We start from the raw sequence: 17,292 nt of genomic DNA, 5'->3' as shown, positions 1-17,292 counted from the left end.
CTGACCGAATTTTACATGAAATCAAATTTTACATCAAATGTAAAACTCAGTTTTTTTTTGTGTGTATTTAATGTTTATCGTAGCAAATCGTTTTTGCTCAATCATTAAAAAAAAAAGTAAAATCAGATTATTTTCTTCAATGAATTCTAATTTCAGGCAGGACAAATAGTCCCGATGAGTTCAAGCATTGGAAGAGCTATTGTTGACCCCTTTTAGGGAAGAATCACCCTGGCAGTTTAACTACATTGAAAAAAAGAAAAAAAATGAAAAATTAACCCTGAACATATTTTACGAGAAATTACTATTTTCATCCGCAATGTGACTTACATGATTCGGAACGCTTCATTTAAAAGTCGTTAATGTCCAGTAGGAATGCAATACATCTTTCTTTACGTCGATTGAGTCGCATGTGGCGGCATGTCAACCAAATGCGAAGTGCACTCTACTATTCCGGGAATGTGTCGTTATTCAAATGGCGATAAATTTGCCATTTTCAATCAAAACTCACGTTATGATCGGGCGGGAGACATCATCATCAGCATCAACTAGCCTTTGGGGACGACGATATTCAAATCAGGTAGTTAGTAGGTCTGTCCAAGGGGATAACGGTAGCTCCCCGACTAATTGTGCCATTTGCTAGTGCAAATATTGGATATTGTTGACTTCTGTCCTCGGGTCCAGTCCAGCCAGTCTAAAAGGGGAAACGCGAAAGCATGATAGTGCGAATAAAAATAATTTGATAAGGTTTTGTTTGGACTCTGCCAGCGGTTGAATTAGATCACGTTTTTCTGTTGATCTGCTTCTGTTTCCTTTGAATGATGATGATAGCACCTACCTAGAGCTAGCGGAGGAGTCGGGATGATAAAATTCGCTGGTCTCATTGTCAGTTCTACAGGAACCTTTCGAGTTGTGGGATCGCTTTTCGGGTTTATTGCCAACTGATATTGATTTTTTATAGTTCAGTTATGTCCGCTGAAGTGAAGGTTTCAATACCGGAATATCTTGGCGAGGAGCTTATCCGGAAGGCTCTCGTTAACGGTTTCCAGAAGGATGGGTTGCAGGTGCACAGCTTCGATATTTCTGCGGCCACCTCAAGTGGCGATAATTATATGAGTGATGTCTTCCGTATTCAGATCAGTTATCGGTAATACTGAAAAATGAAAAAATGATAATTTATTTATTAAAAATGATAAAAAAAACTGATTTATTAAAATAATAAGACCGGAACAAATTTGGAATCCTTCTTTTTTCACTAGGAGTTGAAACATCACGAGGGGGAATAATAAAAACTAATGCTTGCAACTTGCATATAACCTACATCGCAAAAAATCGAAAAATCGAGTTTTTTTTAACGAAAATCTGACAAAAATTTCGAGTACAAATGGTGATACGATTCCCATTTTATACAGTTTGCCTTTCGCTCTTTGAACTGTTTGAGTTTTCGAAGAATTTATAAAAATTTTCAGTAAAATACCTTAAACCTTATTCATTCTCCTCTTCAGAATTTTTGGAAAAGTCGAAGGGGGGGATGGGAGGGGGTGTCAAAAGAAGAATTTAATATTTGTTCCGGCCTTATTAGCTTGTTAACTTTGTGTTGTTATTTTTTGTACATTAAAATTTCAACTTAATAATTTCTTCTGAAGATCATCGCCGAAGGCGGACAAATTGGAACACGTTTCGCTGGTGGTCAAGTGTATGCCAACTTCCGGAAGCCGGGGAGCAGTCATCGAGGAATTCATTATGTACGAGAAGGAAGTGGAAATGTTTATGAACGTACTGCCGCAGCTGTCCCAGATTGCTGGAGATGCTTTCTTTGCCGCTAAGTAAGTACATACATACTTAAGTCTGAGAGTGGCTCCAGAGACTGTAATTTCTACAGAACTGATCGGAGAAAGAGTTGGGCCCAAATTCAAAATCCTAAACCTTTCTATGGTTCATCAGAGGTACAGATCCAAAATTCAGTTTGTTTGGTTGTCCGATGCAAAGGGATAAACAAAAGATCATCACTGTTCACTGTAAGGAACCAGAGTTTAATTGGATCTCAGCCAAGATTCTCATCGACAATTCGTATTTCTGAGGCTCAGTTTTGTTGCCACGCCATTCCATTCAAGTGAATCTAGGCATCTATTCTCTCCACTTACAATGCTGAATCTTGATGACACGGGCGGTGTAGACCTACGATCAAGGTCCAGTTAGCACGCGTAAAATAAAAGACCTGTTCCTGAAACAGTTTATTTAAAAAAACGTACTCTCTTGCAAAAGAAAACGGCCAGATGGCTGTTTTTCAATCAATGTTAATCAGGCGAAAAAATCCTAAATAAACCACTTTGTAGAGAAATTGCGGTCCTTCGCGGTTCATATGACAGGAAATACTGCCTGATATTCCCAATTTCCTCCACTGAAACCACTCTTTCTGATGCGCCCATGTTGATGGTTCTCCTTCAAAATTCCGTGTACTGGTGCTTTATTTCTGATTCAAAAGATCAACGTCCAAATTGACGATCTCTCTGGAGCCACCAAGCTTTGTTACAGCAATTTTTGCATCGGAAGGGTTGTGCTGAACCTTTAAAACTTAAAAAATTACTCACCTAAATCGCATGAATTAGTTTTTTAATTAAATTTCCTCGGATTTTCAAAACTGTACATGTGCCAGTAAGTTATGAGTCTCTTTCGCCGAGACGTTTCAGTTAGCTCCTAGAGATCTTAGGTTATGCCTTCACACTCGATAGCTGAAAGCAAAATTCATCGACCAGCTTCGAAAAAATTCGCAGAATGGACGACAGCAGTTTTAAACTTCTGCTTTGTTTTTGTCGAAATATTTCCAATGCCGAGAATCGAAACATCAATCTTGATTCATTGACTTAACCATTAAGTCATATAATTACTTCCATAACCGGAATTGAACAGAAACAGAAGTTGATCGCTGTTAGATCCACACGCTTTAACCTGGCCATTTCTGTCGATTTCAGAGCAAAAGCACTTCAGGAAAAGAGGGCACCCACTACACTGCGGGCAGGAAAATATCGATGAATAGTTTCGAACTCTTAGTTCTAGCGCCATGTCTAAACTTGAACACAGTCCACGGCAACAATTTAAGCCATCTTCACCCCCTCCCTGAGCTTCGTCTTCTGTTTGAGGGCCTCTCTGGACAAGTATCTAAGGCCTAGAAGTACACGGAATCTCGAATCTCTCTGTAAGAATCAGTTTTCGATTTTCTTTTGAAATTCAGACAGTTTTTTAATTTAATTTAATTTAATTTTAATTTAATTTAACAATCTTACAGATGCTTCAAATTATTTAGAGAGATGAAACTATCCTATTCTAGGTTTAAACACCAATTTCAAAAATGAAATCCCGTTGTATAAAATTGCGTCGTGATGCTAGCGTCGGTAGATTAAGTAGAAATTACCGTTTTTCGTAAAGCAGGAGTACAAATCCGTCGATCCATGGTGGCGTAGAGCATATTTGACGAGGCATCGTTGTCATTTGTCCATTTTCTCGATAAATTTGTACTCCAAAATCTAAAATGCTGCACACGAGAGCCCGATATAGCGATTTCAGCAGACTGTAGAAATCACTTAAAAATTGCTGGTTCCATCGGATGAAGCCTAGAGCCGTAAAACCTTTAGCGACTGTCGTGCTGCAAAAAACTGAGCTTACTGTTTGAAGTAAGGCTTGGAACACCTCTTCACTACCCGTCTGACGGTTTCGAAGCAGTCTCATCTGCTTCTCTTGACCATGAGGTTGGAAAATCTTCCTAGGAGAAACAACCACCGTTTTCGATGTACAGAATTTGGTTCATGCTCATAGATCAACAGCTGGCATGCTTCTGAGCTGTTATTACATTCTGAAGACTACTTTTTTTACACGCCTAAACCTAAATAGCTAAGAAGACTAAAGTTTATTCCTCTTTCAGATGTTTCTACGCCACCCGGGACCCGGAACGCATGATCGTCTTCCACGATCTGAAATCGCTCGGATACATCATGGCTAATCGGCACGCCGGGCTCGATTACGATCACTGTGCGCTGATCATGTCAAAAATCGGCAAACTGCATGCGGCCTCCATAAAATTTGCCAGCGGCAACAGAGACGTGCTCGATAAGTACTTCCACTTCAGCCTGTTTCCGCCAGTTGAACAGCGCAAATCGGACTGCATCACGGTGGTGTTCCAGAAGGGGTTCGAAACGTTGGTCAGCACCATCGAAGATAGCTGGGATGATTTCGACCCGGCTGTGTTGGCAAAATTGAAGCGGCTGCTGCCATTTTATCTGACCAAACTGGAGGCCTGCATGACCCAAAAGGTTGAGGATGGTTATTGCGTGTTGAACCACGGGGACCTTTGGTGTAACAATATGCTGTTTAAGTATGATGAAAAGTCGGGTCGGGTTGACGATGTAGTGTTCGTGGACTATCAGATTTGTTACTATTCGAGCCCGGGCATCGATCTGAACTACGCACTGGCCAACTGTCCAGATTTGAAAACGAGAGATCGGGAAGAGGAGTTGATCCAGGTATATCACAGGAGTTTGAAGGAGGCAATGCAGACGATAGGGCTTGAAAACATTCCCAGTTTGGCTGATGTGAAGCGGGAACGGAAGCGGATGGAATTTTGGTCGTTCGTTTCGATCGTGTCGATTCTGCCGATTGTGATGATGGAGCGAACCGATACAGTGGAGGCTAGCTTCGAGGCGATGGTCGACGAAAAGGTTGCCGAAAAAGCCCGCAAGATCCAGTACAGCGGCAAGTTGTACCAGGCTATTGTGAAACCGATGTTGAAACGCTTTGATCAGCGTGGGTTGCTGGAAGTTTGAACAAGGATCTTGTCATCGAATTGAGTCCCGTTTGCGAGAACGCGCGCTACATTTAGGCATTGTATAGCTTTTCATATATTTTTCTCCTTACGCTTTTATATAATTGAAAGGAAGGTTCTGTTTCATCATAAAATGTATAATAATTACTTCAATAATCAATTGTTTTTGTTTTAAATTCAAATATAGGTATATAATAAGGTTAATTATTTTGTTTGTCGTAGTGTGTTCGTGTATGTCGTTCTGTATGCTGTTACTGCTTCCATAAAACTTATTCGCCTTACTTTGTATTTTATTTTTCCTACGATTCGGCTCAGCACTTACAAAATTCAATCGAATGGAACTGCAATCCACCAACTTCCAGCAGGGTTCGGTATCATACGATTATTATAAAAAAAAGAAACCAAAATTCAACTCGAGCGTTCTTTTCCGCCGAAAATCAAACGCGAGAGTTGGATAATCCAAACCGCAGAACAAAGTCAAAACCGAAAAAAAATGAAAAATGTTTCGACTTATTTACTTACTTCTGGGAAACAGCTCCACAATGCAATTCTTACGTGGATAATTTGTTTTTTGTTTTCATTATAAACTTCTAAATGCTCAAATCTTGAATTGTGGCGATGAGAAAAGTGTTCCAGTTTTTTCCTAGTTTTTTTTTTGTATATTTTTAATCCAGTCGTAGTTTTTATTCTCATTTGACTGCTCAGTAAGTGCTAAAGGTGATGCTGTTTTGTCGGGTTTTCTTTGCTGCTGGCTTATTCAGTTTTTTTTGCACGATAACATTTATACTAATAGGGATTTTGAAGTGCATTTCATTAATTTGTTTGCTCTTGGAGTCTCAACAATTTGCCGAATTTCTGTTTGCTGATTTTATGCTCATGCTGCTGATTGAAAATCGTGGGATTTGCAATTGTTATCGATAAAAATGCAGTAGCAAACACCCCGCCATAGATCGTAGATTGGCCGGTGTGTCGAAAATAAAATAACTCTTCGTTTTAACATAAATATATATCGTTCTAGAAATATAAAGATTTTGATTCGGGACGTTCCAATTGTCTCTAGGGTTAAAATGATTTTTCAATCTTCTTTTAATAAATTTGTAGTTTGATATCGTTTATGATCGCTTAAAATACATAAAGTACTTATGTAAAAATAGAGTGGCTAAAATATGATTTTAAGATCAAACTTCCAACACACATTTAACGTATAGGTAGGTCAGTGTTAAGCTGCGTCGAATAAATTTTGCTATCACAATGGATCTGAGACACGGTCGTTGGAAACTGTATCCTTTTGAGGATACCGCGAAAGCTGCCCGGCTGTGTTCTGTTGTGTTGTGGTTGATATTCGCGTCAATATATGTTGGAAGCACGGCGTAAAATATAATGTATAAAATTTAGCAGAAAATAAGAGTTGCTCATCAATTGATAATACGATTTCGTAAACCGACGCTTAGAGGTCGGTATCGTACCAGGCCGCGACCTGGTTGTTGTCCTGCGGTGGTGACGGCATCACGTCAAAGGTCAGCTCGCTGGCGTCCATCTCTCCGACATCCATCGGATAGGGAGAGGTCGGCTGGGCCACCGATGGAGGTCCCCCGGTGCCAGTGTTGCCCCCGATCTCCAGACCCTGCATCGAGTCTATCGGCAGAGTGTCGTAGCCTATCGGTGGAAGAATAATAAGTGTTAAAAATGTATTCGAAACAAATAATAGCCGATTATAAAAGGAAGAAAAACTAAAATTTTCTAATAAATTCTACAAAATGGTAAATTCATGCTAATCAGGAACAAATTGTTGAAAAATCTAATGCATTTCTCACTTTGAATTTTAACAGTGAAGATCTCCACTGCGAAAGGTTTTGTCTTCGAGACTGTCCAATAAAAGTTACGCAAAAGTCGCTCAATTAACTTCAATTACGAAGACATTCGCAACCCTGAATTTTGAGAATACCTAAATTTCTCAATGTACACAATATTAACTTAGCATAATTTTAGCTTAGCATAGCTTAACTTTAGCTTAGCTTAGCTTTATTTTAGTTCAGCTTAACTTTAGTTTAGCTTTAGCTTAGCTTAGATTTGCTTTAGCTTTGGCTCAGCTTAGTTTTAGCTTAGCTTAAGCTTTTCTTAGCTTAGCTTTAGCTTAACTTATTTTTAGCTTAGCTTAGCTTTAGTTTAGCTAAGCTTAGCTTCAGCTTAGCTTAGCTTTAGCTTAGCCTTAGCTTAGCCTTAGCTTAGCTTTAGCCTAGCTTTAGCTTAGTACTTGACAATTTTTCATGCTTTTTCTGTCACTAATCGCGTATTGTCAAAATTATCCAGAAATCTTACGGTGCTATAAAAAACAATAAGTACAGTGATATATTCACGGGAATCAATCTAAAAAACAACTAGCCTTAAAATCATGTACACTAAAAAATCTCCACACCTATAAAATACACACGTGTAAAAGCCTCACGAATTGAAGGGTAAAAATAACACGTGCAGAATTGAAAACTGTTTCAAACGAAAAAACGAACGCATTCTAAGTGAAAGTTAAGCCCTTCCACTTCTTTACACTAAGAAAGAAAAAAAAAACAATCCAAAATCCAAGCAAAATGAAGAGCAGAGTGATAACCCATAAATATTGTAGGTGCAAAAGTAACAAATCCAAAATTTTGAAAAAAAAGGCATCAACGTGATTGAATTCAAAGTAAAAGTACTCTAGCAATAAGTTGCGGTCAAAAATTTTGGAAGCAGTCACCTCTATTGGGTAGCGTTGAATATGACCCAGAAAGATGGACAGAGTCCTTTGGAGGTTGAGTTGAGTTGCTTGACGCTGTCTCGATTCGATGATTCGGTGTTTACTACTGCTTCTTGTCGAGGTGTTTTCTTAAGTTCACCACTCGTGCTTCCCTTTTTATTTTGTTGTATTTTTTAACAGTTTCGTTTTCTCATTTGAATTTAATAATTTTTAATTTTAAACATTTTACGGATTTCCATTATTTTCTGTCTATGTTTTGTTGTTGTTACACCTCAGTTGTGTAACTTCTTTTGTAACCATTCTGCTGGTTATTTGCTTTCTTGTTGGGCTTACGACTACTAACATTGATGAAGTTGTCATTTTTTTTCGTTTGAGTGTTGTTTTTGCGTTCGATATAAATAGATGAAATAGAGGAGTACAAGGGGAGGAGAGGTGTTATAAATAATAAATCCTTCACGGAACCGTTACTGAGTATCGTCAACATTCAATCACTTGTTCTACACTTGCACTATAGGTAATATAAGTTCATCCACTCGAGAAAGTTGGGGGTTGAGGGAAGCAATTTGCCTTAATCCGTTGTTTTTTATCTTTCCAATGTTACACTACTGATGAAGTGGTTAATCAACTTGTTTTAGTTTTTCCTTTCTAATGTTTCCTTTTCAGGACAGCACAACGGAACAAATGGGTGTGATTTCTGTTTTTTTTTCTGTGTTTTGCTTCAGGGAGGTTTACTGTTTTTAGTAATTTTAGTAGTTATTTTCTGTTAGATTTTTGCTTCTTTAGTGATGATATATGTTAGGCTGGTTTAGCTGAAAGTACACAAACAGAGCAAAGAGAAAGGGGGATCATGAGGTTTGATATGGATGGTACAGAAACAAGAGAACCGTCTTCCGCATCGAAAAGGTCACCATTTGTGTGGGGTAGTATTTGTAACATTTAAGAACAACTTGGGCAGAAGTGATTGCTTGCTTAGGATCATTTTAAGAATTTTTCAAATATAAAAGGTTTCTTCCAGCGTGCCGCAAGGTAATCACTTAGGTCTGTATATGTTCAAACAATTTATAATCGGCCTGCTCCATAAAATCAAATATTTTAAAGCTATGACTTGTAGATAGAAATAGGGATGACCTTTAAAAAGGTTTACGTGACAAAACTCGAATCCTAGTGATAAGAGGTCATGACTGGAGTCGTTATGAGGCAATGTTTGCTTGTTCAACCCCGAGTCTTTATGGGGAGCGGTCATCTCGAGTCTCTAGTGGAAATATCAGGCCTTAGATCGACGAGAGGACGCGTGTGCGTATTAACCTCGAGTCATGACGAGAAGAGGTCAAATCTCGAGTAGTTAAAGAAATCAGGCATTTAGCTATGTAGAAAAAAGGTATGTGTATGTTAACCTTTAGTCATCGACGAGACGTCAGATCTTGAGTTGTCAGAGGAGAGATCAGACCTTGAGTCGTATCAAGGAAAGGTATGTGTGTGTTAACCTTAAGTCAGTACGAGGTCAATTCTCAAATCGTTAGTAGAAAGAGGTCATGCCCTTAGCCGTAAAGAGGAAAGGTATTGCTGGGAGTGGCTTTGTAAATAACCTGGACTGCAGTCATTGGAAAGTCGCCTAGCCATATTGGAAGGTCATTGAACCAATGCCACTCAAAGCTACACATACCTGGGTCATAAAAGATGGCTGAATAGAAGTTGTCGAGCTGGATTTTCCAAAAAGGTCAGGTCTAAGCCACGGAAGGTCGCCGGTCCGAAACCAAACGAAAGTCATCGATCCGGAGCCTTTGAAAAGTCGTTAGACAGTAGTCACAGAGATAGGTCGGTGGGTCAGAGCCAGAGCTGGGAAGTCGTTTATTCGGAGCCATTAAGAGTCATAGGTGGACCCATTAGGAGCCATTAAGGGTCATAAGTGGACCTATTAGGAGGTCGTTGAGCCGATGTTATGAAAGTTCGTCAAGTAGGAAATCCACTGGAAGATCAGGGAAGCAGGGCAAAGGAAAATCGTCATGGTGGAGTTAATAGAAGGTCGTTAGACCAGAGCAACTGAAACATCGGCGCGAGTAACGGAAGGTCGTCTAGCCGAAATCAGATTTACTGTAAAATCGTCACGATTTAAGCCGGAGCTATTGGAAGATCATCTAAATCTTCTATAAATCACTATTATTTGCTTTGTGTTTCAATTGTTACTGAGATTGTGAGATTATTCAAAAACAAATCCTTTTTTACTCTTTTTAAAATTTCACTTTGCAGCAGTTTATCCGGAACCTGTCCACACATTTCTGTTCCATCCAAGTTCCTCTTCAAATCACAACGAATACTACCCCACGCTTCAAAAACCTCTAAGAGCGAAACAATGTTAGAGCTAAGAACTGTTATGCTAGAGATTGAATGGAAGGCTGCAAAAAAGAGCGGTTTTTTTTCATATAATTAGATATATTCCTAAAAAAAAATCTTTTTCTTTTCCTGAAAATCCACCAGCACCAGATAATCGCTATCTACTACGAAATACGTACCTTGCTGGAATGCACGGCCTCCGTGGGAACTGTGCACACTGGGGGGACCCTGACCGTAGAGACCCTCGTAGGCCTGGTCCGGGGACAGGATGTCCTAGATTATGTTCAGTTATAATAGATTGTGGTGGTGTTGTTGTGGATTCATTTGTACAAACAGGCGTTTTTAAAAGTGTTTTTGATTGTGTGAGCGGTGGTTACAGCATCATGGTGAATTTGGTGGGTTTTGATTTGATCATTTCACAAATAATACCGAAAAAATAAAGGAAGAAAAACAGAAAGAAAACCAATTAGAATTTTTTATATGGGAAACTAAAATATACTGGTCTAACCGATAACCTAAAATACTTAACCGATATTTTTGATTTTGTTTCAATCAGTAGATATTCTGATGCTTAGAGATCGATGAAAATATTTCCAATCGTTTCCAGACGGAACTAATTTAAAAATGAAGCGTGAGAAAGCTTGAGTATGAAATAAAATGCAAAACTTGAAGTTGAACGTTGAGTTATAAAATGTTCTAAACAAGCGTGACAAAAATATTAGGAAGTTGTAAGCCAAGCAAAATATGAAAAGTCTATAAACAAATAAATGAAAAAGCAATAAAATAAATTAAGCGTTAAAAGGCTTCAGCTATCAAATAACTGAACTCAAATGCAGCAAAAACAAAATCGAAATTCCACTATTCAGCCGATGGTGCAACATGTAGAATCGGATAATGAAAACAAACCTGGCGATCCTCGTCAAAGGATACTTCGCAGTTTCGTAAGGACAAAATCACCCATCAAACCCGATAGAAGCGATTGGAAATTATGTACAACATCTAACCTTCCGCCGGAATATACACAACAAGCTTCTTACCTGCAGATCTGGCCCCATGCCGAGCTCCCCGTTGTTCCACATGCTGTCGTCACGGAACACCGGCAGGGTGGTCAGTTCGCTCGAGAAGCGCTTCTTGTAGTCCATCGATTTGTCCTCGCTCATCTTGAAAAGGACGGCGGCGGCATAGGTGGCGACACCCTCGTTGGCCGAGTTGAGCAGCTCGGTTAGCGGCGCAGTGGCTCCCTCGGCCTCGATCAGCTCCGCCACCTCCTTGTCGACGGCAAGCTCGCAGAGCACGCCGGCAGCGACACGCTGGGGAAACAAAATAAGCCGTTATGTATTTTTCAAACACCGGAAAGAACGCCCCAAGAGGGGAATCTCTAAAACTGCGCATGACTTCCCCCATTGCACACTGGTACAGAACATCAATCTAGCGGAACTAAATTAATAGCGCCCAGGGATGAAAAGATAGACTTTTGGTGTCTTCGACAACATTGCATAGTTTTACAAGGCGCATACTTTGAAATAAAATACAGAGTCGAGGGGTCCACCAATAGCAAGATAAAAATGCTAACTTTTTTGTTAAGCATTTTAGAGCTTTGGTTTCTTCTACAAAGTTGTTTATCTTAACAAAATACATAACTTTGCTGAACAAGTCAAAGTTCTACAATTTTATTCTAAGGAGTTACAATGAAATTAAGAAAAATACCTTGAAAAAACAGTTTTTTAAATCTGAAACGTTGTAGGTAAGACAAAACAATTTTCAGTCTTCGAAACAAAGTTGTAAAATCTTAAGTTCTACAATCGCTTAGTACATTATGATGTGTTTTGAAATTGCTGAAGCGCTGCAGATAGCATTTAGTGTAATATATTAACGATTTTCAAAGCAAAGTGGTTCGAATTGCGCAAATTTTCGCACCATCAGCCAATGTGGATTTTATTTTTGGTATTAAGAGGAATTATTACCATATAAAGCGTAGTTTAAGTAACCAGTCTGTATGATATTGAGTTATCGAAGACCGTGAACAATAAATAAATAAATATATAGATAAATGATATCTGTACCAACACGTGAAAGTGATTTAATTCCAAAAGTAAACTAGCTTTCAGCTTTCAGTAGCTGGTGGCAGGCCAATTTTGGCTCTATTTAACGATAAAAACACTTTTGAGATAATAAGTTTTCGTTGGATTTCAAACTCAATTTGAGCAAAGGATTTATGACCATTTTGAAACCAGAGCTGACAACACGTTGATATACACCATTTATTCCTGACCGAAGCAAATGTTGTAAAAACAAGTGTCTGAAAAAGTGATATTTGTGAACAAAATACTAGATTTTCAATCTTAAAATTGCTTCAAGTTCCACCGAGTTCCACGCTAGTTTTATATGGTAATAATTCCTCTTAATACCAAAAATAAAATCCACATTGGCTGATGGTGCGAAAATTTGCGCAATTCGAACCACTTTGCTTTGAAAATCGTTAATATATTACACTAAATGCTATCTGCAGCGCTTCAGCAATTTCAAAACACATCATAATGTACTAAGCGATTGTAGAACTTAAGATTTTACAACTTTGTTTCGAAGACTGAAAATTGTTTTGTCTTACCTACAACGTTTCAGATTTAAAAAACTGTTTTTTCAAGGTATTTTTCTTAATTTCATTGTAACTTCTTAGAATAAAATTGTAGAACTTTGACTTGTTCAGCAAAGTTATGTATTTTGTTAAGATAAACAACTTTGTAGAAGAAACCAAAGCTCTAAAATGCTTAACAAAAAAGTTAGCATTTTTATCTTGCTATTGGTGGACCCCTCGACTCTGTATTTTATTTCAAAGTATGCGCCTTGTAAAACTATGCAATGTTGTCGAAGACACCAAAAGTCTATCTTTTCATCCCTGGGCGCTATTAATTTAGTTCCGCTAGATTGATGTTCTGTACCAGTGTGCATTGGTGGTGGGATTTCAACGGTGGGACAAACGGGGAACGTTTTCTCAACCCATAAATACACTCAACCATAAACAACACCCACCTGAATGTTTTCGATGTCATTGTAGAACAGCAACTGCACGAAGATCGGAATGACGCTCTGCTGCCGGATCAGCTGCCGGTTCAGTTCCTCTTTCGAAAGGATGTGCAAGGCACCGACCGTGCCTTCGACGATTTCCTCCATGCGAACCCCGTCGGCGTAGGCTCCTGGCGGTTGGGACCCGTTAGTGGCCACCGAAGAGCGTTGCTGCAAAAAGAGTTGAAACGAAACGAATGGAATTTATAATTTTAATATTACAAATCAAAGGGGTTTCTTATATATTGAGACAAATATGTATTGAAAGAGTTGGCCATGAGAAAAATTGGTGATCGGTCGTGTTTGTGCCAGCTCCGCTAAAATTATTTTTTTTTTTTTTTTTTTAGTTGGGTAGTGTAATTTTAAATTTAAAAAAAAACACAAAATCGGACCATGTAAACGTGGACAGAAAAAATCGAAAACGAGTTTTCAAGAAGATATCCGTTTTAATTCACCATGGCGTTACTACATTTCATTTCCGGTAAACGAATTTCCACCAAATCGGCCAACAAAAGAGCCTCAAAAATGGGACGGGACTGGACTCGATAAATTTGAGCTTGAAATGAATCCGCTTATCCTGCCTTGGTGAGCTATTCTGATCTATTTAATAATTTGATTATTAGAATAATCTTATTCCTTGAAACAGCATTTTTTTTTGTTTAACATTCTTCAATCAATTTTCTCTTTATAATGTTGCATCACGAACTCTACCGAGTTTGTGGATTTTGTTCACAGGAACTTAATCATTTACAGGTTATATCTAAATCTTTTGTAAATTGATACTGTAAAACCTTGTGAAAGTATCTTGAAACGCTGTTTCGTACGGAAAGTGGTTAAATTCTACACGCCAATTAGCGTACAAATTTAACGTGACCATACAAACTTCGGCAATATTATTAAATTTTTACGCTCAGGATCCATAAAGATGTGCTAAGATCGGTTTGCTGGTAAAAATTTTTAATTGGAAAAACAATGTTTTTGAACTAAAATCTATCATCCAGGAATGAAAGTTTTTAGAAAGAAAACTTTAAAACCGACCTGTGCTAAAATTTTACTATTGAAAATGTGAGAGTATACTTTTTTTCGATTGTGTTAGATATAGCATTTCCATCAAAGTATTTTTGCAAAAAAAAAAATATTTTTCGGTTAATCAGTTTTACTTTATGAAATTGTTTTAGTTTTTTTTAATAAGTACATGCTTAACGATGTCATAATAAACAAAATTTTGCAGTTATGCAGTTATCAGCACAATCCCCTGAAATTTAGTTAAGGTTTCTAATAGATTTTTGCAAAGCATTATTAAAAGGATTATAACACCATTTAATTGAAAAACAGTTTTCTATATCATTGTGATATAGCTCTGCTGGCAAGTCAGTTGCTTCCTGAGCCTATGTCCGTGAGTTCGAGTCCAAGAGTAAACATCGAGCACAGTTGTAACGGATAAGTTTTTCAATGACTGTCCGCTAACTGCAACGTGAATACAAAGTCGCGAATGCCATAAAGATGGTAAAACGACTATAATCGACACAAAAAAATTATTTATTCGAAAGATTCATTTGCTCATTTCTTGGTAGGAAATAAATATTCAATTTTAATACGAATTTTCAAAATTCATATGAGTTTGTTGCTAGAATAGGTGAAGTAGTTGATTAGTTGATCTCGAAATCACAGGAGCTTAGTAGAATATAATTTTAACCCAGATTACATAACACTAGTCAAAAGTGTTTCCTGATCATATCCTTTTTACCCAATGCACACAAACAATTGTTTTGCTAGGATGCAGAGGTGACCTCGGTTCTAAAGCATGAATTATTATTCTTTCAATCCCTTTTCTCTATTTTCCTTCTATCCATTGACTACTAGGACGTGGCCGGCGCCGTAATTGATGTGTAAAGTTTTGTTCATTGTGAATGTGCTGTCAATCTCAGATACCATTAATTTGACCTCTGGACAAAATTGATGGCCTCGGTCAATCACGGAGTAGCAACCATTGGCGATGTGAAATTCGAGCTACAGACAAATATGTATTGACAATTCTCGAGAGACAGGTTAAGTTGATGATTTGAAGATTACATTTTCCAGAATACATAAAGTTTTGAAAGGACAATTTTAAACCAAGAACCATTGAGTCAGCATCTAAAGCGTGATGGAAACCCTGGGGACGACACGTGCGTGTAACTCCATCTACGATTGAAGCTGTGCGACATGACTTTCCCCACAGTATACAACGCGTTGCAGCGAAGGAGATTTTTAACCGGTAGTTTCTGTAATCTGAGTCGATGTCAAAGAATTCTTTTTCGAGAATCATCTGAAAAGTCCTGATCTCATAAAAAGTCTTTTTTCAGAGCTTTAAGAAGCCTTCGAGAAGACCGGTAACCTTTTACTATAATAGCGAATTTCTATTTTTTCTGTATTGAATTCGGACAAATCAGCATAAAATGTATAGGCTACTTTTGATAGATATAAATTTATATGAAGAATTTTTCGTACACTTACCCGCTGCGTATCCTGGAACGCCTTGAACAGCAAACGCACCAGCATGTGGATGGCACCGTTCTCGCGTAACGGAGCCGCATTCGATGGGCACAGGGCCAGGTTGCGGATCAGCCCGATGACCGCCTTGATCAACGGCCAGCGTGATGGCGGATTAAGTAGCTTCACGATCACCGGCAGACCGTACCCGTTGCGAACGATGTTCTGGGCCGATTCCGACTCCGGATGGCGCGACGTGAGATGGCGCAGGGCACAAACGGCCGGTTCGGTGATTTCCTCACGATCTCCGGCGTTGATGATGGTACCGACGAGGGCTTCGACGCCTCCCACCTGGCACACGGTAACCTTGTTGCGTTGGTTGTTGCATGTCAGATTGGAAAGAATGCCGGCAGCACAGGTGACGACGTTCACATCCGACGATCCGAGCACGGTTACCAAACCGGAAAGCAGTGTTTCCAGACCGTCGACCTTGGTGGCAGCATCTGAGAGGTTCCGCAGGGTCCAGAGACAGTTTTGGACCAAGCGTTGAGACGGGTTACCCAGATGCATGGCCAAGGCTTGCATACCACCGGCTTCGACGATGGCTGGCTTGTTGCTGGAGCAGACGGACAGAACCTTTAGCACCCGGGAAGTTGTCCAGAGTAGCTTCTCGTAGTCATATGAACGCATAATGCGGACCAGTTCGCTGGGTCCGGTGGAAGCTAAGATAATAAGTTTACTCTCTTGATTTCCGTATGCCAGAATTTGCAAACAATCAGTGACGATGGCCAGGAATTTAACGTTGTTACGCTGCAGTAAGGCTACCATTTTCTGGAGACCTCCGGCCAGACGAACAGCCATCTTGCTGCCATCCTGATGGAGTAGCAGATTGTGAAGTGTTGTGATGGCGTAGAACAACACCGATTCAACTGGAGATGACAGGAGCTTGACCAATGCTGGAATTCCACCAGATTTGAAGATGGCCAGCAAACCTTGACGATGGTGTGACAAATTGTGCAAGGTTCCTACGGCTCCCTTGGTAGTTTCCAGATCATTGCTCTGCGATAAAGCACGCACCAAGGCAGCGACCATCTGTGGACTGTTCATGATAGCATGACGAGAAGCTTCCTTCTTCGACAACTGGTGAACCATCATAGCGGCCTGGGATACAACGACCTGATCCTCATCGTTCAGCAGCTTGATCAACTCGGGGATGGCCCGTGTGGCCAGATCCGCATCGTCCTGGTAGTTGATCAGATTAACCACGGCATGTTTGAGCATTTGGGACGGTTCAGTCAGGCGCTGAACGGCCGTCGGCTGCTGGGGATCGAATTGGGTCGACGGAATTTCGATACCCTCCTCCAGCGTTTCGGGGAACATGGCCGCCCGGACACGCTGCGATCGTGTCTGGCTCAGCTGCTGGTTCATATCGTCCACCTGATCCTGGGTGAAGTTCTGCGGGAAGCCCTGGTCCATGTCGAACATCAACGGGTCGTCCTCCATGTCGTCGTCCTTGCCGCTCAGCGACGGCACCTGGGTCATCGCCCCCGAGTGGATACCGGAATCCATCCACATCAGCGTTTGCTCCTTGGCTGAGGGCATCGGCATATCCGCGCCCGGATTGTAGGGGTTGTGGGACACTGTTGGGAGAAAAAAAACGTAATTTGATGAATTATTGAAAATATCTACTGTTAATTAGTTGGTAGATAATGGGAACTTTGAAAAAAAATTCAGTGGAATAGTTTTTTCTAATTCAATTGTATTACCGAGTGGTTTTGAATACCAAATATGTTTAACTCCATTTATTGTGTTGAATTTTCAAAGACTTGCGGGTGGAATAAATTAACATGTCAAACGACAGACGCCTCGTACAGTGTCATGC

The 17,292-nt window shown here is 39.6% G+C and overlaps 2 protein-coding genes across 5 annotated transcripts; one reads left to right on the top strand and one right to left on the bottom strand.

Annotated features, from left to right (window-relative positions):
- Nucleotides 1-476: 476 nt before the first annotated feature.
- LOC129740411 (uncharacterized) lies at nucleotides 477-5,597 on the top strand. 2 transcript variants are annotated; one of them, XM_055732082.1, is made up of 3 exons: nucleotides 477-577; nucleotides 1,644-1,823; nucleotides 3,917-5,597. In XM_055732082.1, the coding sequence occupies exons 2-3, from the start codon at nucleotides 1,696-1,698 to the stop codon at nucleotides 4,812-4,814; spliced, it is 1,026 nt and encodes a 341-aa protein (XP_055588057.1). In that variant the 5' UTR covers nucleotides 477-577; nucleotides 1,644-1,695; the 3' UTR covers nucleotides 4,815-5,597. The 2 variants fall into 2 exon arrangements, with proteins under 2 accessions (XP_055588057.1, XP_055588048.1); XM_055732073.1 differs by lacking the exon at nucleotides 477-577 and adding an exon at nucleotides 667-1,144.
- LOC129740382 (armadillo segment polarity protein) lies at nucleotides 4,862-17,085 on the bottom strand. 3 transcript variants are annotated; one of them, XM_055732043.1, is made up of 5 exons: nucleotides 15,429-17,084; nucleotides 12,906-13,109; nucleotides 10,913-11,185; nucleotides 10,055-10,148; nucleotides 4,862-6,469 (listed from the first exon to the last, which is right to left on the bottom strand). In XM_055732043.1, the coding sequence occupies exons 1-5, from the start codon at nucleotides 17,016-17,018 to the stop codon at nucleotides 6,261-6,263; spliced, it is 2,370 nt and encodes a 789-aa protein (XP_055588018.1). In that variant the 5' UTR covers nucleotides 17,019-17,084; the 3' UTR covers nucleotides 4,862-6,260. The 3 variants fall into 3 exon arrangements, with proteins under 3 accessions (XP_055588018.1, XP_055588023.1, XP_055588027.1); XM_055732048.1 differs by lacking the exon at nucleotides 4,862-6,469 and adding an exon at nucleotides 8,242-8,353 and having other exon boundaries at nucleotides 15,429-17,085; XM_055732052.1 differs by lacking the exons at nucleotides 4,862-6,469; nucleotides 10,055-10,148 and adding an exon at nucleotides 8,242-8,353 and having other exon boundaries at nucleotides 15,429-17,085.
- Nucleotides 17,086-17,292: the final 207 nt, after the last annotated feature.

This window comes from Uranotaenia lowii, chromosome 1, assembly GCF_029784155.1.
Source record: "Uranotaenia lowii strain MFRU-FL chromosome 1, ASM2978415v1, whole genome shotgun sequence".
Lineage (NCBI taxonomy): Eukaryota > Metazoa > Arthropoda > Insecta > Diptera > Culicidae > Uranotaenia > Uranotaenia lowii.
This window is presented reverse-complemented; position numbering and strand designations above follow the sequence as displayed.

Coding starts and splice junctions, on each gene's coding strand:
- LOC129740382 (XM_055732043.1), bottom strand. CDS start 17,018: ATGCCGATGCCCTCAGCCAAGGAGCAAACGCTGATGTGGATGGATTCC. Junction 11,186..12,905: donor ATGACATCGAAAACATTCAG/GTGGGTGTTGTT, acceptor TTGTTTCCCCAG/CGTGTCGCTGCCGGCGTGCT. Junction 6,470..10,054: donor AGGCCGTGCATTCCAGCAAG/GTACGTATTTCG, acceptor TTCCACCGATAG/GCTACGACACTCTGCCGATA.
- LOC129740411 (XM_055732073.1), top strand. CDS start 966: ATGTCCGCTGAAGTGAAGGTTTCAATACCGGAATATCTTGGCGAGGAG. Junction 1,145..1,643: donor CGTATTCAGATCAGTTATCG/GTAATACTGAAA, acceptor TTTCTTCTGAAG/ATCATCGCCGAAGGCGGACA. Junction 1,824..3,916: donor GATGCTTTCTTTGCCGCTAA/GTAAGTACATAC, acceptor TTCCTCTTTCAG/ATGTTTCTACGCCACCCGGG.